The sequence below is a fragment of the Diplodia seriata genome (assembly GCF_021436955.1).
Source record: "Diplodia seriata strain FDS-637 chromosome Unknown scaffold_1, whole genome shotgun sequence".
Lineage (NCBI taxonomy): Eukaryota > Fungi > Ascomycota > Dothideomycetes > Botryosphaeriales > Botryosphaeriaceae > Diplodia > Diplodia seriata.
The window spans coordinates 677,976-694,413 of record NW_027117308.1 but is presented as its reverse complement, the minus strand read 5'-3'; the positions used below and the strand labels follow the sequence as shown (position 1 = coordinate 694,413).

The 16,438-nt window shown below is 59.5% G+C and overlaps 8 protein-coding genes across 8 annotated transcripts; 3 read left to right on the top strand and 5 right to left on the bottom strand.

Moving 5' to 3' along the window:
* Nucleotides 1–1,108: 1,108 nt before the first annotated feature.
* UAP1 (UDP-N-acetylglucosamine pyrophosphorylase) lies at nucleotides 1,109–2,694 on the bottom strand (the record flags this gene model as incomplete). The annotated part of the gene is made up of 2 exons (XM_066771730.1): nucleotides 1,109–1,180; nucleotides 1,237–2,694. The coding sequence occupies 2 exons, from the start codon at nucleotides 2,692–2,694 to the stop codon at nucleotides 1,109–1,111; spliced, it is 1,530 nt and encodes a 509-aa protein (XP_066637009.1).
* Nucleotides 2,695–3,306: 612 nt separating this feature from the next.
* SLS55_000215 (uncharacterized protein) lies at nucleotides 3,307–4,320 on the bottom strand (the record flags this gene model as incomplete). Its single annotated transcript, XM_066771729.1, has 3 exons — nucleotides 3,307–3,318; nucleotides 3,378–3,742; nucleotides 3,804–4,320. 3 exons carry the CDS (start codon nucleotides 4,318–4,320, stop codon nucleotides 3,307–3,309), a joined length of 894 nt encoding a protein of 297 aa, XP_066637008.1.
* Nucleotides 4,321–4,938: 618 nt separating this feature from the next.
* SLS55_000214 (uncharacterized protein) lies at nucleotides 4,939–5,784 on the top strand (the record flags this gene model as incomplete). Its single annotated transcript, XM_066771728.1, has 1 exon — nucleotides 4,939–5,784. One exon carries the CDS (start codon nucleotides 4,939–4,941, stop codon nucleotides 5,782–5,784), a length of 846 nt encoding a protein of 281 aa, XP_066637007.1.
* Nucleotides 5,785–7,207: 1,423 nt separating this feature from the next.
* On the bottom strand, nucleotides 7,208–10,189 carry SLS55_000213 (uncharacterized protein; the record flags this gene model as incomplete). The annotated part of the gene is made up of 2 exons (XM_066771727.1): nucleotides 7,208–10,002; nucleotides 10,174–10,189. The coding sequence occupies 2 exons, from the start codon at nucleotides 10,187–10,189 to the stop codon at nucleotides 7,208–7,210; spliced, it is 2,811 nt and encodes a 936-aa protein (XP_066637006.1).
* Nucleotides 10,190–11,335: 1,146 nt separating this feature from the next.
* Nucleotides 11,336–12,476, top strand: SLS55_000212 (uncharacterized protein; the record flags this gene model as incomplete). The annotated part of the gene is made up of 2 exons (XM_066771726.1): nucleotides 11,336–11,903; nucleotides 11,959–12,476. The coding sequence occupies 2 exons, from the start codon at nucleotides 11,336–11,338 to the stop codon at nucleotides 12,474–12,476; spliced, it is 1,086 nt and encodes a 361-aa protein (XP_066637005.1).
* Nucleotides 12,477–12,839: 363 nt separating this feature from the next.
* SLS55_000211 (uncharacterized protein) lies at nucleotides 12,840–13,780 on the bottom strand (the record flags this gene model as incomplete). The annotated part of the gene is made up of 2 exons (XM_066771725.1): nucleotides 12,840–13,580; nucleotides 13,772–13,780. 2 exons carry the CDS (start codon nucleotides 13,778–13,780, stop codon nucleotides 12,840–12,842), a joined length of 750 nt encoding a protein of 249 aa, XP_066637004.1.
* Nucleotides 13,781–14,508: 728 nt separating this feature from the next.
* On the bottom strand, nucleotides 14,509–14,842 carry SLS55_000210 (uncharacterized protein; the record flags this gene model as incomplete). The annotated part of the gene is made up of 2 exons (XM_066771724.1): nucleotides 14,509–14,595; nucleotides 14,702–14,842. 2 exons carry the CDS (start codon nucleotides 14,840–14,842, stop codon nucleotides 14,509–14,511), a joined length of 228 nt encoding a protein of 75 aa, XP_066637003.1.
* Nucleotides 14,843–15,224: 382 nt separating this feature from the next.
* SLS55_000209 (uncharacterized protein) lies at nucleotides 15,225–16,411 on the top strand (the record flags this gene model as incomplete). Its single annotated transcript, XM_066771723.1, has 6 exons — nucleotides 15,225–15,324; nucleotides 15,442–15,662; nucleotides 15,721–15,787; nucleotides 15,850–16,062; nucleotides 16,115–16,225; nucleotides 16,281–16,411. The coding sequence occupies 6 exons, from the start codon at nucleotides 15,225–15,227 to the stop codon at nucleotides 16,409–16,411; spliced, it is 843 nt and encodes a 280-aa protein (XP_066637002.1).
* Nucleotides 16,412–16,438: the final 27 nt, after the last annotated feature.

Sequence of the window (16,438 nt, the reverse complement as noted above, 5' to 3'; positions counted from 1 at the left end):
CGAGGCGGGCGGGCGACTCGGGGGGTGGGGGACTCACTTCTCTGCGATTCTCCTTCCGCGCGACAACAGCGTCTCTTCCGACACACGGATGGTGGGTTCGAAGGGTTTTTGTAGGAGGGCGGGCAGATCCATTTTCAAGGAAAGCATCGGGGCGCGGCTGGGCCTTCTCGACGCACGGCCTAAGCAGGCACGACTAGCGCACTGCTTCGGGGGCGGTCTCCGAGCTGCTCTCCACGCCCACCATCATGTCGAGTCTTTTCCACTAGTCTTCTGCGAATGACGCCCACCCCCCGCAGGCGCCGCCGGCCTGTGGCGCTCTCTAGCCGGATGCCCGCGAGCGGCGCGGGATAATGCGCAACCAGGGCCGGCCACGGAGATTGGCAGCGCTGCTCCACGGCCTGTCGGAGGCGAGGGAAGCATTGGGGACGGCGCGGCCGATCGCACGGCGGGCTGTCGGGCTGCTCGCGTTGGGCGGCGTGAAGAACAACTGCCGTCCGCCTGGCTGGCAAACCCGGGCTCACGCCTCGCCACAACGGAGACGCATGGCAAAGATGCAGCAAGGCACTCGTCACCCGCCGTCACGTGTGCAGCAGGCCCGTTCCGCCGCCCGCTGCAGCCTGCCCGGCCTAGGTGTCGAGCTGCTGCATCTGGGGCGGCGCCGCAGCCCCGGTTCCAGCGTGGGCGTCCACGGTCCATACGGAACGGTCCACGGTGCCTGGCGTGGGTGCAATCTGCAGGTGACAGCAGCCGACACCTGACAGCCTACAACCGCCTCGTCCCATTTCCCGCGCGGCATTTGCCCGGCTCGCTGACCACGCTTGGGCGCATACGAGACGCATCATCGAACGACTCAGCTCGCCTACAATCTCGGCTGTTGGTGCCCTTGGGAAGCGCCCACAAGCAATAACGCGCAGCGACCCCGGGCGCTGCGCTGCCGATCACGGATGCCAATCAAACGGATGGAACCGGCGCATCAACTTTTATCAATTGCTCATCGGCCGTCGTCCAGCAAGATGGACGTGCTGCTTCTTTTTTAATAAGTGCTTGGTATAATGTAAATGTGCGTGAAAGCCTCCACCTAAACGTCATCCGGAGATGATTCGGCTCTCTACTCCTCCTTCTCGATGACCGCAGGCGACTTGATCGTCCGCTCCTTGAGGAAATCGAGACCCTCGCCGCCCTGGGACCGCGCGTTAGCAGGAATTCACGACGCACGGCTTCTGCGGCTGGACTTACGTAGCTGATCAGCGGCGACACCTCGACGCCATCCTCCGCCTTCTCGCCCACGACGACACCGCCCGCGGCCTGCACCCACTTCTTGCCCTGGTCCATAATGTCGCGCTTGCTGGTGTCGGGGTCGTCCTCGCCCGTGCCGCGCGCGTTCTTGAGCGGCGAGAACTCGTCCTCGCGCCGGACCTCCATGCACGCGAACTTGTCCATGGCCAGGAACGGGAAGCAGTCGAACACGAACTGCTCCAGCTTGATGCCGTTGGGCTTCTCCGGCTTGACCGTGTTGCCCGACTCGGTGTCGACGTAGGGAATCTTCTTGCGCGCGACGTGGTGCGGCAGCCGGTGCGACCACTGCGGGATGCTCTCGAGGAAGCGGAACGAGTAGTAGTGGTTGACAATGTTGGCCGCGCGGAACTTGAGCAGCTCCGCGTTGTGCGAGTCCTTGGCCTCGGCCATCTCCTCGCTGATCTCCGAGTACTCGACCACGTCGGGCTTGCCGTTCCTCTGCATGATCAGACCGACCGACTCCTTGGCGTTGCGCTTGCGCACCACCTTGGTCGCAATCTCGACGTCCTTGGCGGCCGAGAAGCCGATGAAGGCGGGGTCGGCCACCCTGACCAGGCAGTTGTCGACGCAGTACGCGTGCACGTGCTGGATGCCGCGCTTGCTCATGTCCGACACGACGGCCGCGGTGATGAGGGCCTGGTAGATGCCGCCGTTGCCATCAGGGGCCACGGCCACCTTGGACTTGCTCTCGAGCAGGATCTTGCCGTCGTTGGAGATGCAGGGGAGCACGCCCTGCTCGAAGACGACGACGTTCTCCTTGGCCAGCCCGAAGTAGTTGTTCTCCTGGAAGAACTGCTCCGTCGGGCCACGCGTGGGGCCGCTGGTCATGACGTACCAGGGCACGATGACCTCCGACTTGCCGTGCTTCTTCTTGGCCAGCTGCTGGACCTTCCAGATGCGCTCCGCCTGGAGCTGGAACAGCGACTTGTGGCTGGGCAGGCCAATGTCGTAGCAGCCCTTGGGTGCCGAGCTGCCCAGGCGGGTGCCTTGTCCACCGGCCATCAACACAACCGCCACCTTGTTCTCCGCAATCAGCTCGAGACCCGAGTCGTACCACTTGTTGAGGTCTTCATCCTTGGAGTCGAGGACGGACGAGGTGGCCGAGGTGGGGAGCGGCTCGAACTTGGGCGTCTGGTCGTCGCTCTCGGTCTTGGGAGGGTTGAGGGCGCGGTCGGTGATCTTGTTGATGTGCTCGGGGTCGATGCCGGACAGCTGGGCGTACAGAGTGCCCTTGTCAGACGAGCTGAGCTGGTCCCAGAAGGCGAAGACCTGCTGCTGGCCGGCCTTTTCGTACTTCTGCTGCAGCTCCTTCACCTCCTCCGCGGTCGGCTCGCGCGGGGCAGCCTCCGAGCTGGAGCCGGTGATCTTGTTCGCGATGTCCTTGATGACGCCAGCCATGGTGAGGGTTGAATGTGAGGAAAGAAAGGGTGTAGAGGAAGGTAGCACAGGGATTGATGGACGGAAGGTGAGGGGAACTCGGCCAGCTTTAAGGAGGTAAGGGTGCGTGAAACGGCGAGAGCCCCACGATGGAGCAGCCGATGCGCTCATTGGAACTGCATCATTGGCTATAATTAGCTAGCGCCGCTCACCGCCCAAACAAGGGTCTGGCAGATCAGTCCCCGCCAGCTGAAAGCCCTGTTTTGAAACGGGCTGACCTCACGCATTTAATTGAATGGATTTTGCATTTGAGACTGCTTGTCGTCTGTCTTGACTATCTCAAGGCTTGATGCGCATGCTCTATGCAGGAGGAAACCTGCTGCAGGCCCCCTATTCTGACCGCCCGGGCCCAATAAAGCACGGCCGATGTTGTGTGCCTCTTGGATCGCGGGGTCATGCACAGCCACTGACGATGTGGCATTTTCCCTTCCAACGGTTGGTGTCCTACTCTTTCGGTTGCCGTGGCGCATTGCACTTTACGGCTTGCTGGGTAGTTTGAGTGGAGACCGAACGCCCAGCTGTACTCTGAGTGGTAGTTCGTTCCGGGTATACGATGGAGTTTTATTGTGGCGTTCAACTTTCGGGCTGTACCTCATGTCAGCATACGCCCGCCAGCAAGCATGCTCGAGGAGTCGAAAACTTACCCTGACCTTTCCTCTGCGGGCTCTCATGCGCTCGACTCTCTTCCGGTCTTCCTGGAATTCCCTCTTCAACCGCTCCGCATTTTCCTTCTTCTTCTCCCGGGTCTGGAACCTGTAGAAATCAGCCGGCGGCTTCTGCCTCTCCTTGAGCTTCTCTGCCACAGCCTGAGCCTCCTCCAGTTTCGCAGGGCCAGCGCGGCCGCCCTTTGTGACGGTAATAAAGCCATCGTCGTCTGGCACGTTCCGGGCCTGCTTGAGGGCCCTGGCGCGGGCTCCTTCCATATTCGCCCATTGAGTAAGGTAACCGTTGACCGTTGCTTGCAGAACGTCGCTGGCGGGGAATGTCAGTTCGTGGTGTGTGCGGTATCCTAAGCGCATGTTAGTATGTATTCGAAATGATGTAGTTCCGTGATTGATGGAAAAACCTACGCTGCATGCCGAGAGGCATATCCGACGTCCACACAATCTCAACCTTCTTTTTCGCAACGCGAGTGATCTCCTTCATGGCCAGCTCCGCGCTCGCCTTGTCCACGAACACCAACACGGCACCGCTTCCGCTGCTGAGAACTTCGGCATCCCAAGTGTCTGGCAGACCGATATCTCCAAAGCTTGACTCGGCGCCTCGCTTCCTCTTCTTGCCTGCCTTTGCGCCGATGGCCGTGCCGCGTGTGCTCTTCTTGGGTCTGGCGCCGTCAATCTCGACGCGCTCTATCCTCGCCCCACCCAGCTGCTTTGCAAAAAGCGTGCGGAGAGAGGATTCGTTTGCATCGATAGGCAGGTTGTTGGCGTAAAGCGAGCGAGACGTGTTTTCGTCCGGAACCCTGGGCGCGTGCGGGCGAATGTACAGGTAATGGGTCGTCTGTTGCGGAAACGACGGGATTCCGGGAACGGTGAGCGGAAGGACGGTGTAGTCGCCAGCCTTGACGGGGGCTCTTGAGGGCGCCATGGTGTGTGTTGTGTCTCGCTGGGTTGGAGTTCTGGCGTGTTGCGCTGCACAGAAATTCTGGCGACGGTCGGCAGAATCCTCACCGCCCGGAGCCGCGACCCTCTCGGCTCCCGTCTGTTTGTTCCCAACTCCATCACTGCATCTCGCGCTGCATGCCATCAGCCGTTCCTCACGCGCACTTTCTCCCACCCACTTTTCTCGCCGAATCGTCACTGGGCGTGTTGTTTCCAGTGGCCAATTGCCGTGCTCCCATCATGCATGCAATCTGCACGAAAGGCGGCGGCAATGCCGCATTAGATGATGCTCATGCCATTGTATTCATTGTCTGAACGAATGCGTCTGATGCCCCGTCGAATTCGTGAGTGCAACCAACTTTTCCGTGTCACAGGCAGTGAGTTTGCACTGCGAAGAACCGCTCCAGGCACGTCAATGGCTTCACTGTTCCGTCCACGGCCCGCCCTGCTGCCTTGCCCTATGTCTTGCACCTTGCACCCCAACTTCTTCCATCCCACTACACCCCCGCCTCTGCCTCTCCCCCACCGAGCCTCGCGCTTGCACAAGCCCGCCCACCAGCACCGTCACCCTCAACCCACAACACCAACCCCCGCACCACCAAAAATGGCCACCACCAGCGTCCGCACCTGGACCCGCCGCCAACGCCAAAGCCTCCTCAAAGGCCCCACAGCCACCGTCGAGCTCGACGCCGGCGAAGGCAAGCCGCGCCTCGTCCTCTCCCTCCCCCGCGCCGCCCTCACCGCCTTCTCCACCGTCGCGGCCTCTCTGCTCTCCGACCCGCAATACACCAACGTGCTGCTGCCCCGCGGCATGGCGGCGCCGGCAGCACTCCGCTACGTGATATCGTGGATCCCGCGCGCGTGCGACGCCTCCGACTTCATGCCCATCAAGCGCAAGGAGGGCTTCGAGCACAACGTGCGCATCTACCAGGCCGCCCTCTCGCTCGGCGTCACCGAGGCTCTTGTTACCGTCGGCGGCTGGCTCAATTTGGAGATTTCGGCTTTCGAAGTCACGCCCTGGGCCTGGGACCGCGTTTTGGATGTCCTCACCACCCTCCCCAAGGACTGCGCCGTCGTCGCCCGCCTGATCGAGAAGGTCGCCCTCGCCCGCCGCCGCGGTGTTGTCGGAGAGGAGTTCTGCAGGGACTTGGATGCCTTTCTGCAAGCCTGCCCCGAGCTGGCTGACCGCTTCCGCGTCGAGGACGACCCCCAGTTGCGCGATGTCAAGCGCCGCGGCGGTAGCGAGGCGTCAGCGTCGTCGTCGGAGTCGTCTGCCGCCGGCGAGGTCCACCCCGCCAACCACCGCAGGCGCCCCCGCGCTGGCGGCCGCAAGGGCAGGCGCGGCGGCCGGAACAACAACGCGAAGGCTCCGGGCTCGCTCGACTATGGCAACAACTACCGCGTCTTGGACGAGGCTGACGTCGACGCTCTCATGGGTCGTCGTCGTTGAAGGTTTCCCCCTTCTTCCGCTTTTCCCGTCGCAAGATGCCCCGGATCGCGTGGTGGACACTGGACGACAGTTTAACCACGGTTGAGACTTTTTTCCCCCAGGTTTAGGTCGTGACAGTTTTCTGGGATGAAGGTTGACGGACGGAAGTTGGGTGAGGTTCAGGCATGGTTCGGAGCCTTTAGGCTGGGGCCGGCAGTTTTTCTTTCGTCCTTTCCAATCGTCTGGGGAGACATTGCTATTGCTCAAGGCATATTGATATCGGCTAACTCGATACCCCTAAATAAGGCCATGATTCGGAAATGCCAATTGAAATAGCAGTTTCATGCAAAAATCTACGATGGTGGTTGGTCCCCAAGTGATTCGCGGAGATGTTGTCCTCCTCCGTACGTAGAGAGAGCCATTGCACTCTGGCTGTGTCGGGAACTTGTCTAAATATTTGTGTGCATTTTGTTTCAAAACGCACAGAAAGCTCCAATGTAAATCTACGTTTCTAAGCCAAATTGGTGGCTAAGCCTCAGAGGTGGCAGATAGAAGAATGGCGCTCTCCAGGCTCCCTCGGCGACGCTACTACCCTGCATACATAGGTAGTTGGATCCAAGATTCAGACATAGATGCGAGCCTTAGAAACGGGTAAATACGTTCGGACCTTAAATTCAACTACTTATAAGTGTGACGTAGTATCTTTGGGAGGCGGGGGGCATGTGGGTAGGCCCAATACTTCCGTCACCTAGTGTGGCAACGTATCTGCAATTCGCTACAACGTCAAGCCAGATTCGAAGCGCCTCCCATCTGTTCTGTGTGGCAAATTCTCTCAACGTTTCACATACCAACCACTCTATTCAGTCACAATCACAGTCACGAGAGACACGCACAACCGATACCTTGGTTTCAGTATTATTCTTTATAGCGATAAAAATAAGAGAGTACGTCATTGACTCATCTCCATCCCGTCCATCCAAGGGAGCAACCCAAAGAGAAAGCGCACATTGGTAGGCCGTTGACGCAGCGTCATTAACAACATACCGCAATGACAGGAAAACCAAAGAGGCGCGAGTGAAGAACACACCACACGGCACGACGTGACCGCGCTATACCACTAGCACAAGCCGGCCGGCTGGTCGGTCGGTCGGTCGGTCGACGAAAAAGGAGTGTTGCGAATCGAAGGGGAGGTGGGGGGAAAAGAGAGAGAGAGAAAAAAAAAAAAAGAAAAGACAGAAAGGAAAAACCCAGAATTAAACCAAACCATATGCCAATGCTTGTTTTGTCGTCCGGCCTGTCTGTCTGTCTCTTCATCGTCCGTCATCATCATGATCGTTCGTCGTCCGTTCGGTTCGGTTCGTCATGCAGACACTACAACCCTTTCTTCCTTTCCTCCATCCATCCTTCCCCATCTCCCAAAGTCCAGGCCTCTCTTGAAGTAAGCTCAAACGGCCACCGCAACAGCCACCTCCGTCTCCACCGCCGTCTCCACCGCCCTCGTCGTCCCGGACACCACCACCGTCGTCGTCACCGTCACCGTGCTCAGATACACCGTCGTCCACGACTGAACCCCACCTTCCGCCGACGCCGTCGCCGTCGACGTCGTCAGAAACGTCGTCGGCGTCACGACAACAGCCGTCGTCGCATTCCCGAACGCGGCGACACTCCTCGCACTCGCCGCCGATGCCGCCGCCGACAAAGCCTCCACCGGTATCGGCATGTGCGTCGGGATGCGCAGGCGTCCGGTGCTGCTCGCGTCGTCTGCGATACCCGTCGATGTCGCGTTGACGTACGCCACCGGCGTCGCTGATATCGACGACGATGACGACAAGCCGAGCGGGCCGTACATGATGGGCGGCGGGACGAGCTTCAGTGAAGAAGCCGTGGCCGTGGCCGTGGCCGTCGTCGGGAGGACCGTCGTCGTCGAGTTGAAGGAGAAGGATGACGGGAGGACGAGGCGGGATGCCGGACCGTGGACGATGATGGCGGCGGGGCGGGTGGAAGTGGAAGTCGTGGCGTTGGTGGCGGGTGTTGAGGAAGTTGCGTTGATGAGCGGGCCGCCGGGGTTGACGACGACGCTGCCGCCCGTTGAGAGCGGGATGGGGATGGGAGTGACGATGGCGGTGGAGAGGATGGTTGTCGTTGTGGTGTTGGAGAAAGGTGACGCGGTTGGAGTGAGTAAGGTGGTGTTGCCGGTGGGGCTCGTGCGGAGGAGGTCGGCGAGGAGGGTGGCGTTGTAGGTGGTGATGGAGAGGAGGGAGGTAACGTTGGCGATGAGGTCGGAGAGGACGGTGTTGTTGGTCGAGGGGGTGGGGAGGGCGTACGAGGCGGCGGGGGTCGTGGTGCTGTTGATGAAAAGGACGGGGGTGGGGAGGGCGAGGGTGTCGTTTAGGGAGGGGGAAGTGGTGGTGGTGTTTAGGGATGGGGTTGCGAGGGGGATGACGGTGAGGTTGGTGGGGACGAGGGTGAATGTGCCATTCCGGAGTTCGAACGTGCTGTTGACTGGGACTTCGGGGATGGTTATGGTGGTGTTGAGGAGAAGCGCTGATGCAGTGGAATTGACTGAAGGTGCAGTGGCGGTGAGGTTGGCGAAGGGAGTGGTTGCATTTGCCGGGAGAGGCGTGGTTGCGTTCAGTGGAAGAAGAGTGGCCACGGTCAGATTCGCCGGAACAGAGGGTGTGGCGATCGTGACGTTAACCAGAAGCGGTGTCGTTGCATTCACCGGCAGAAGAGTGGCCACGGTTAGATTTGCCGGAATAACGGGCGTAGCGGTTGTTTCATTGACGAAAAGCGGCGTTGTTGTTGCGTTCACCGGGAGAAGAGTGGCTATGGTAAGGTTCTCCGGGACGGCAAGTGTGGCATTGGTCAAGTTGAGGTAAAGCGGAGTGGTCGCATTACCGGCAAGAAGAGTCGGCAAAGTAAGGTTTGCCAGGACGGGAAGGGTGGCTGTGGTGTTAAGAGCCACTGGTGTGGTTAAATTGAGGTAGAGAGGAGTGGTTGCATTAGCGGCAAGAAGAGTTGGCAGAGTAAGGTTTGCCAAAACGGGAAGTGTGGCTGTGGCGTTAATAGCCACTGGCGTGGTAAAGTTGGCCGAAGCTACCGTAGAGGTATAGTTGATGTAAAGCGGAGTGGTTACATTCGCGGGAAGAGCCAGTGTGAAGTTCGCCGGAATGGGTGACGCGGCGGCGGTGTTTAGGAGAAAGGATGGTGTAGTAACGTTAACCGCAGGAACAGTAGATGTAGAGTTGATAAAGAGCGAGGTGGTTGCATTAGCCGGGAGAAGAGTGGCTAGTGTAAGATTTGCCGAAACGAGAACTGTGGCAGTGGTATTTACGTAAGTAGTAACAGAAGTCGTGTTTTCGAGGATAGGAGCCGAAGTTACGTTCAAGGCGAGAGCAGCCGAAGTGACGTTCGCGTAAACAGGAGCTGAAGTGGCGGTTGCGACTGAGGTAGCATTCAAGTAGGCCGGCAGTGGAGTGGCGTCGACGTAGACTGAAGTGGAGTTCACAAGGGCAAGGACTGTGGCGTTTGCGACCAGGATGCTCTCGGTCAAGTTTGCAACGGGCGTCGAGGTAGCATTGGCGAATAGAGTCAGCGCTGATGTTGTGTTTGCAAGCTCCGGGATGGCTGTTGTCGAGTTGAGAGGCGCAATCGAGGGTATAATAGCGAGCGGAGTAGGCGTCGAAGGAAGGGACAGAGGGAATGGCTCGGTGGCGTTTAGGGTCGGAAGGACTGGAGTGAAAGCAGAACCGGGGGCGGTCGGTCTGAGCAGGGAGGTGGCGTTCCCATAGCCGGGTAGCGATGAAGCGGCAGACGCAGCAGTGTTCAGCGGAGGCACCAAGCTGTCCAGAACGGGAAGGATGGTGAAGAGGGGGTCCTCAGAGACGGGGGTTGGCACAATAGTGCTTGGTAATGCGATTGTTGCATTGGAGGTGGAGTTGATGGCTAGTAGAGAGTTCGGGATGGGCAGCCGTGGAGTGGGTTCGGATGGAGTGGCTGAAGGCGTGACGGAGCCAATGACGCTCCTGAAGACGCTCTCCAAACCCTCGATCTTGTCGCCAACCTCGCTCAGGAAGTTCAAGGCGTCTCCCGGGAGCTCCTTGATGGATTCGTCAAGGCGATCAATGTTTTCGATAAGGCGATCAGCGTTGGACTGGCCGGTAGTTGCTGGAGCAACATCGCTAGTCTGTCTAGGCTGCAAGTGGTGGTAGTGGGCATTCCAGTTCAGGAAGTAGGCATCTACAAGGGGGGTATTGAGCATCAAAAGAACGGCAAGGCCGAAACGGCCAGAAGAGAATGAGGGAGACATGGTGCTGAACGAGCGACGTGGTTGCGAATGTCTTGGACGGCCGGTTCGCCGCAGGTATAAATCGGGCGGCGTCGGGGCGAGATGATGGAGGGTGAGCATACGAGCGACAATTTCCATGGTCTGCTCCTGGGAATGCAGCGGGACGAACAGCCCCTTGGGTGCGCTCCCGTCCCACATTCCCGGCTCCTACTCCTCGCATCGTCAGCGGGCTGGGCCAATCACGACGCGGGCTGGGTGGCGAGTTGGAGGTCCATAATGGTGTGAGTAGAGGAGTCACGTTGGGACTACTCCTGCGCTCGCGTAATTACTAGAAGCGGAAAACAGTGCTACCCGAAGGGAGCAGATGCATGCGAATTGCGGCAAGGAGGGCGGCGAACAATGCCGGCGAAGCATGCGGCATCAACAAAGGCGGAAGGCCGGCACCGGGCCTGGCTCACTGGTGCCACGCGGGAGGCGTTTCTCGCCCTGCCGTTGCCAAGCACGCGTCAGGTGTTGAAGCCGACGCGTCGTGCTCGACTCAGTAGGTGGATCTCGACTGGGCCTTTGCCGGATCGAGGACGCAGCCAAGACGATCGTCAGGCACGGCCGTTCGCTGCAGCGCTGCCCTTCCTCCAGGGACCCATGAGGGCGAGGGCTGAAGGCCAGTTATGCATGTTTGAAGCGCGCCGTTGGGCGGAAAGGATGCGACAAGACGCGACAGGATGCGACAGGATGCGGCTGGCCTGGGCGAGCTGGACAGAAAGATGACGATGCAGGCGGCAGTGAGATGAAAATTGGGCAGGTCGGGGCAAGCGGCCGAGCGGCGTCTTGGTATTCTTGGCCGTTGCCGACGAGGATTCTGGTCGCCGAACCGTGGCAGCGGCGGCTATCTGGGTCGGAAGAGGAGCGTCGAGGCGATGATCGAGAGGGGTCGCAGGTCGGATCTCGCAGTCGGTGAAGGAGGGGGCGAGAGTGTGGGGAAGCCAGTCTGGGGAACAGAAACTGGTGGCCGCCGCTGCCTCCCGCCGAACGTCATCGCACTCTGTTTGCCGGCCAGGAAAATCACTCTACTACTACTAACCTAGCTGCATCCACCGCGCCGGTCCCTCCCACTGTCCAGGGCAGCGAGACGCCTGACCAAGGCTGCCCATGTCTCCCCGCACCGCTCCCTATAAGAAGTCGACTCCCAAGCCGACAGCGGAGGTTGCCCCGCCCGCGTCCTCGCTCCTTTCCGACCGTCGCGTGCAATTGACAGCCCTGCTCACGGTGTGCATAGCTCTAATCATGGCTGCCGGCTTCGTCGACATCGACCTGCTCGCCCTGGCGACCAACGCCAACTATTTTTCCACGCTGCCGGCCACTAGCGCCGCCGAGCCCCAGATCGCGCTGCTCAACTTCAATTCGTCCTTCCAGACCGACGTGCTCGGCCCCAATGCCACCGCCCGCAAAATCGCCGACCTGCCGTGGCAGGCGTTCCACGAAGCCGGCATCTACTACGAGCCCGACAACTCCATGTATATCACTTCCAACTACGTCTCGCTTGACGACAACATCAACATCACCGTCGTGAGCCTGGACGACTATTCCATCTCCTCGACCCAATTCCCCGACCTGTGGGAAGCCAATGGCGGCTCATCCTATTACCCTCCTGGAGCCGACACCACCAAGCGCCCTCCCCAGCAAGTCTACTGCGACGAAGGTGATTTCGACCATCCGTCCGCCCTGATCGCCGTCGATCCCGGCACAAACACATCCACCACTCTGCTCACCTCCTTCCTCGGCCGCAACTTCTCGTCGGTCAACGACGTCCGCCAGCACGCCGAAACCGGCGATCTCTGGTTCACCGATGCCGGTAAGTACTCACCGCGACGACGACAACAACAACAAAAACTCACCAAGAACCCCAGACTACGGCTACTTCCAAAACTTCCGGCCCGCCCCCGTCATCCCCAAGCAGGTCTACCGCTTCGAGCCCAGCACCGGCGTCATCCAAGTCGTCGCCGACGGCTTCGTCGAGAGCAACGGCCTCGAGTTCTCGCCCGACCACAAGACCCTGTACGTCAGCGACACGGGCGCCCAGCAGTTCACCAAGAACGACACGGGCCCCGGCACCATCTACGCTTTTGATGTTGTCGACGGCAAGCGCCTCGCCAACCGCCGCACCTTTGCGTTCTGCGACATCGGCTTCCCCGACGGCGTCCACGCCGACACCGACGGCAACGTGTGGGCCGGCTGCGGCGATGGCGTGCACGTGTTCAACCCTGATGGCATCCTGCTCGGCAAGATTTTTGTGGGCGAGACGAGCAATAATTTTGCCTTTATTCCCGGCGGCGTGTTGGTTTTTAGCAACTATCGGCTTTGGCTCGTGGAGAATGTCAAGGCCCAGGGGAGAGAGGTTTGCAAGGACTTTGGTGTGGGGTGTTGATGGTCCGTAGGGTAGGTGTGGTGGCTGAAGGGGGGCTTGTGTCCCGCTTGTGTAAATATCTGTAGATAATCCTATGGTTATTTGTCCGTGGCACTGAGCTGCGTGTGAAAGGAGGGAAACAATTTTCAATCGGTGGCCTACGTGAAGTATCATTTACATTCTGACAGCGACCCAGCCTTCGCAGTGATTTGGTAGCACATGACCAGCTGCTTAACTCCATCCGTGCATAAACTAACCGGAACAATGAAACAAAATAGATTTACTAGCTCATATCATCTCCTGGTCACGAGAAGCGGCCAATCAAACCGAGAACCTTTCTCCCACACAGCTCTCGACAAGACGTGACTCGGACCCCGCCCAACATCAAGCCTCACTCACCGTCTCGCGCGCCGCCGCCTTCTTCTGCCGCACCTCCTCCTCCCCCTCCGCCTCCCCCACAGATCCCCCACCCCCATCAACCACCCGCACGACCCCGTCCTCCACCTCGCCCGTCGACCCCGCCGCCTTCGCCGCCTGCTTCTGGACATACCACCTTTCCACCCCGCCCAGCACAACCGCACACCACCCCGTCAACGCCACCACAAACACCAACCCAACCACATACCCCCGCGTGCCCTTATACTCCGGCGCCTCGCTCGCAGGGAAAAGATATTGCGACGCGGGCGTCGCGCAGGCCTGGCCGACGCTCATCATGATGGCCATGGTGAAAGCGCGGAGCTGGCGATCGCCGCCGCACAGGGAGTTCAACCAACCCGACAGCAATGGCGAGAAGCAGCCGTAGCAGCCTTGCAGGAAGAAGGCGGCCATCTTGAGGGCGGTGGATGATGGCCAGATGACGTATACGACGTAGGAGAGCGTCATCAGCGTGCCGACGACGAGGGTGACGGGGGCGCGCGTGCCGAGGGAATCGGCGGCGATGCCGGTGGTGGTCATGAAGATGAAGTTCTGTCGGGAGGTTAGCTGGGGGGAGGGGATGGGATGGGATGGGATGGGGATACGTACGACGGCGCCGACGACGGTGGGGATGTTGTTGATCTGCGGCACGCTGTAGCGGTTGCGGCCGTCGGCCGTCTTCTCCGACTTGAGCCACAGCGCCATCCACGTCTGCACGCTGGAGCCGCAGGTCAGGGACCACAGACTGCGGGTACGTCGTCGTCGTCAGTAAGATCACCAGACCGCACGCTTTTCCTTCCTTGCTCCCGCAATGGGCCAGAGAGAGAGAGAGAGAGAGAGAGAGAGAGCAAACGAAAGTGGATAGAGAGGGGGGGAAAGCACAACTCACCTCCAAGCCACACAAAACACATAAAGCTGCCAACTCCCCGCCACCCTCCTCACAACGCTCCAATCCAACCTCTCCTTCCCCCCGCCCCTCCCCTCCTCTTCCATCCGCTCCACCGCGCGGCCCCTCTCCCACCCATTCAACCACCACGCCCTCGTCGTCTCGGGCGTATCCGGAAAACACACGACGCCATACACCACCACCGGCACCGCCAACACAAAATCAAACACGAACAGCCACCGCCAGGCGCTCATCCCCGCGCGCCCATCCATCCCCGCATACAGCGCGCTCTGCAGGTACCCCGAGAACATCTGCCCCAAGACCCCGCTGATGACGAAGAGGGCGGAGCGCCGGCCCAGCTCGGACACGCGGTACCAGGAGCCGATGACGTAGTGCAAGCCGGGCAGGGCGGCGGACTCGAAGAGCCCGATGAAGAAGCGGAGGATGTAGATTTGGGTGGCGGTTTGGGTGCGGTGCAGGCCGAGCACGAAGAGGGACCAGGTTAGGAGGCAGGAGGGGAGGTGGAGGCGTGGTGGCGTGATGGTTAGGATGAGGTTGGAGATGGGCGCGCCGAGGATGTAGCCGATGTTGTAGTAGGTTGTCATTAGGTTGAGCTCGTTGCCGTCTGGGGAGCGGGGGTTAGTGAGGGTTTGGTGGCGGGTGTTTCGCGGCTCGTTTGAGGGGGGTTTTTGGGACGGGGGATGTTGGGTTGGGGGGCTGCGTGGGCGTGGATGCGGTGGGTGAGGGAGGGGGCTACGAACATAGGCCGAGCTCTTCTTTCATGCCCGAGACGTAGGCGTTGGAGATGTTGGTTTGGTCGAGATATTTGATGAAAAAGGTCTGCGAGGTCGTGTCAGTATAGCGAAAGGATACGTTATGAACTGGTTTGTTGAAGGAAAAGAAAAGAAAAAAGGCAAAGAAGCAGGCAAGTGGCTTTCGAACTCACCAGACAGCTATAAGACAAGATGAAAATATCGAGCTTGCGAATTAACCACTTCTCCTCCTTGCTCGTCCCAGGCTCATGCCAGTGCCAGATAGACGGCCGCGCCCGAGCGGGACTCGGCTTCAGGCTGTTGAGGATCCCCATGGCGAGCTACAGTGGTGGAAGAGCAGAGGATGAGCAGCGTCGATCTCGCACACACTGCACCGATCCGGTCCCTTTTGTAGCAACCAACGCGACCGATCGTCCGACCACTAACTGCTACCACCTCACGTCTTGGCGTGCCGAAAGGCGAAAAGATAAAAAAACCGCCGTGGTCGATGGTGCAATCGGGCGCTCGGTGCATGTCCGACGACCAGGGGAACGACGAAGCAAGAGTGGGGCACACTGCAGCACACCACCGATGCAACATGCGGAGAAGGGAGCCGAAGACCGGGTTACATAAGGCCCGCACCGGTTCTAGCATCTGTCTCCCTTGTTATTCGCCTCTCGGCCATTCCCGCACCACAGGACCGGAAGCTACCACGAAATGCCGCGCATCGAACTCAACGGCGCCGACTTCAACTACAGCATCGCCGGGCCGTCCGACGGCCGACTGATCATCCTGCTCCACGGCGGGAGAGGTTTCGGTATGTTATATTCGGCAGCACTTTCGATCAATCCGGGAGGCTGTGGGAGGAAAAAAAACAGCGGACACGGATTTAACTGACGAGAACACCCTTGCTACCTACTGACCATCCCTGCAGGTGATCACCGCTCGGATTTCAGGGCGTACCAGCCGCTCGCCGATCGCGACGGATACCGCATTCTGGGCTTCGACTTCCGCGGCCACGGCGGCAGTTCTTGCTCTCCGCCTTACACGTTTGCGCAGCTGGTGGAAGACATCGAAGCGTTCAGGCAGCACTTTGCGGGGGAAGACAAGGCGGTCATTGCGGGGGGCAGTTTCGGGGGGTACCTTGCGCAGCAGGTGTGCATGATGCCTCCCCCTGCGTACTGGAGAAGTGGTTTTGCTGATTCTACAGTAGTACGCCATAACGTATCCGGATAAGGTGTCGCATCTGGTGCTGCGCGGGACGGCGCCGTCTCATCACCGTGAGAAGAAGCTTCCGCGCTCTTCTGAGGGAATAGATGTGCTGACTTTCGCTGCCCACCAGATGAAGCAGAAGCGCTGAGCACGTTCGAGGCGCGGCTGCATCAGGCTCCGAATGCGTCGATAGAGATGGTGTATAAAGTGTTCTCCGCCTTCGAGGACGACGAGGAGTTTCGGCTTATCATCTTCGCGTTGAACCCGTTATACGTCGAGACGTACAACGCGAATGCGGGGCTGAAGAAAGCTCGAGATACCGTGTTTCGTGCGGAAACTCATAGTAAGTGGCATGAGACATGTGCAATGTGATGGAGACTGAAGCTGCTGCGTAGATGCGTTGTATTCGGAGCAGGAAAAGTACTTTGATTACCGGAACGACCTGCACAAAGTCACGGCCAAGACTTTGATCGTCGTCGGGGATCAAGATTGGATTTGCCCGCCGAGTAGGTGCTTATGGAGAAGTTGAACCGCGCGAGGCGCTGACCGAAAATTCTACAGATCAGTCGAAAATCATTGCGGAAAAGATCCAGGGTTCGCGATTGTTGGTTGTTCCTGGAGCAAACCACTCGGTGCAGGTTGAGAAGAACGCCGAGTTCTTGGAGGCTGTGAGGGAGCTTCTGAAACAATAGACAGAAGAATGGAAGATGCCGGGCAAA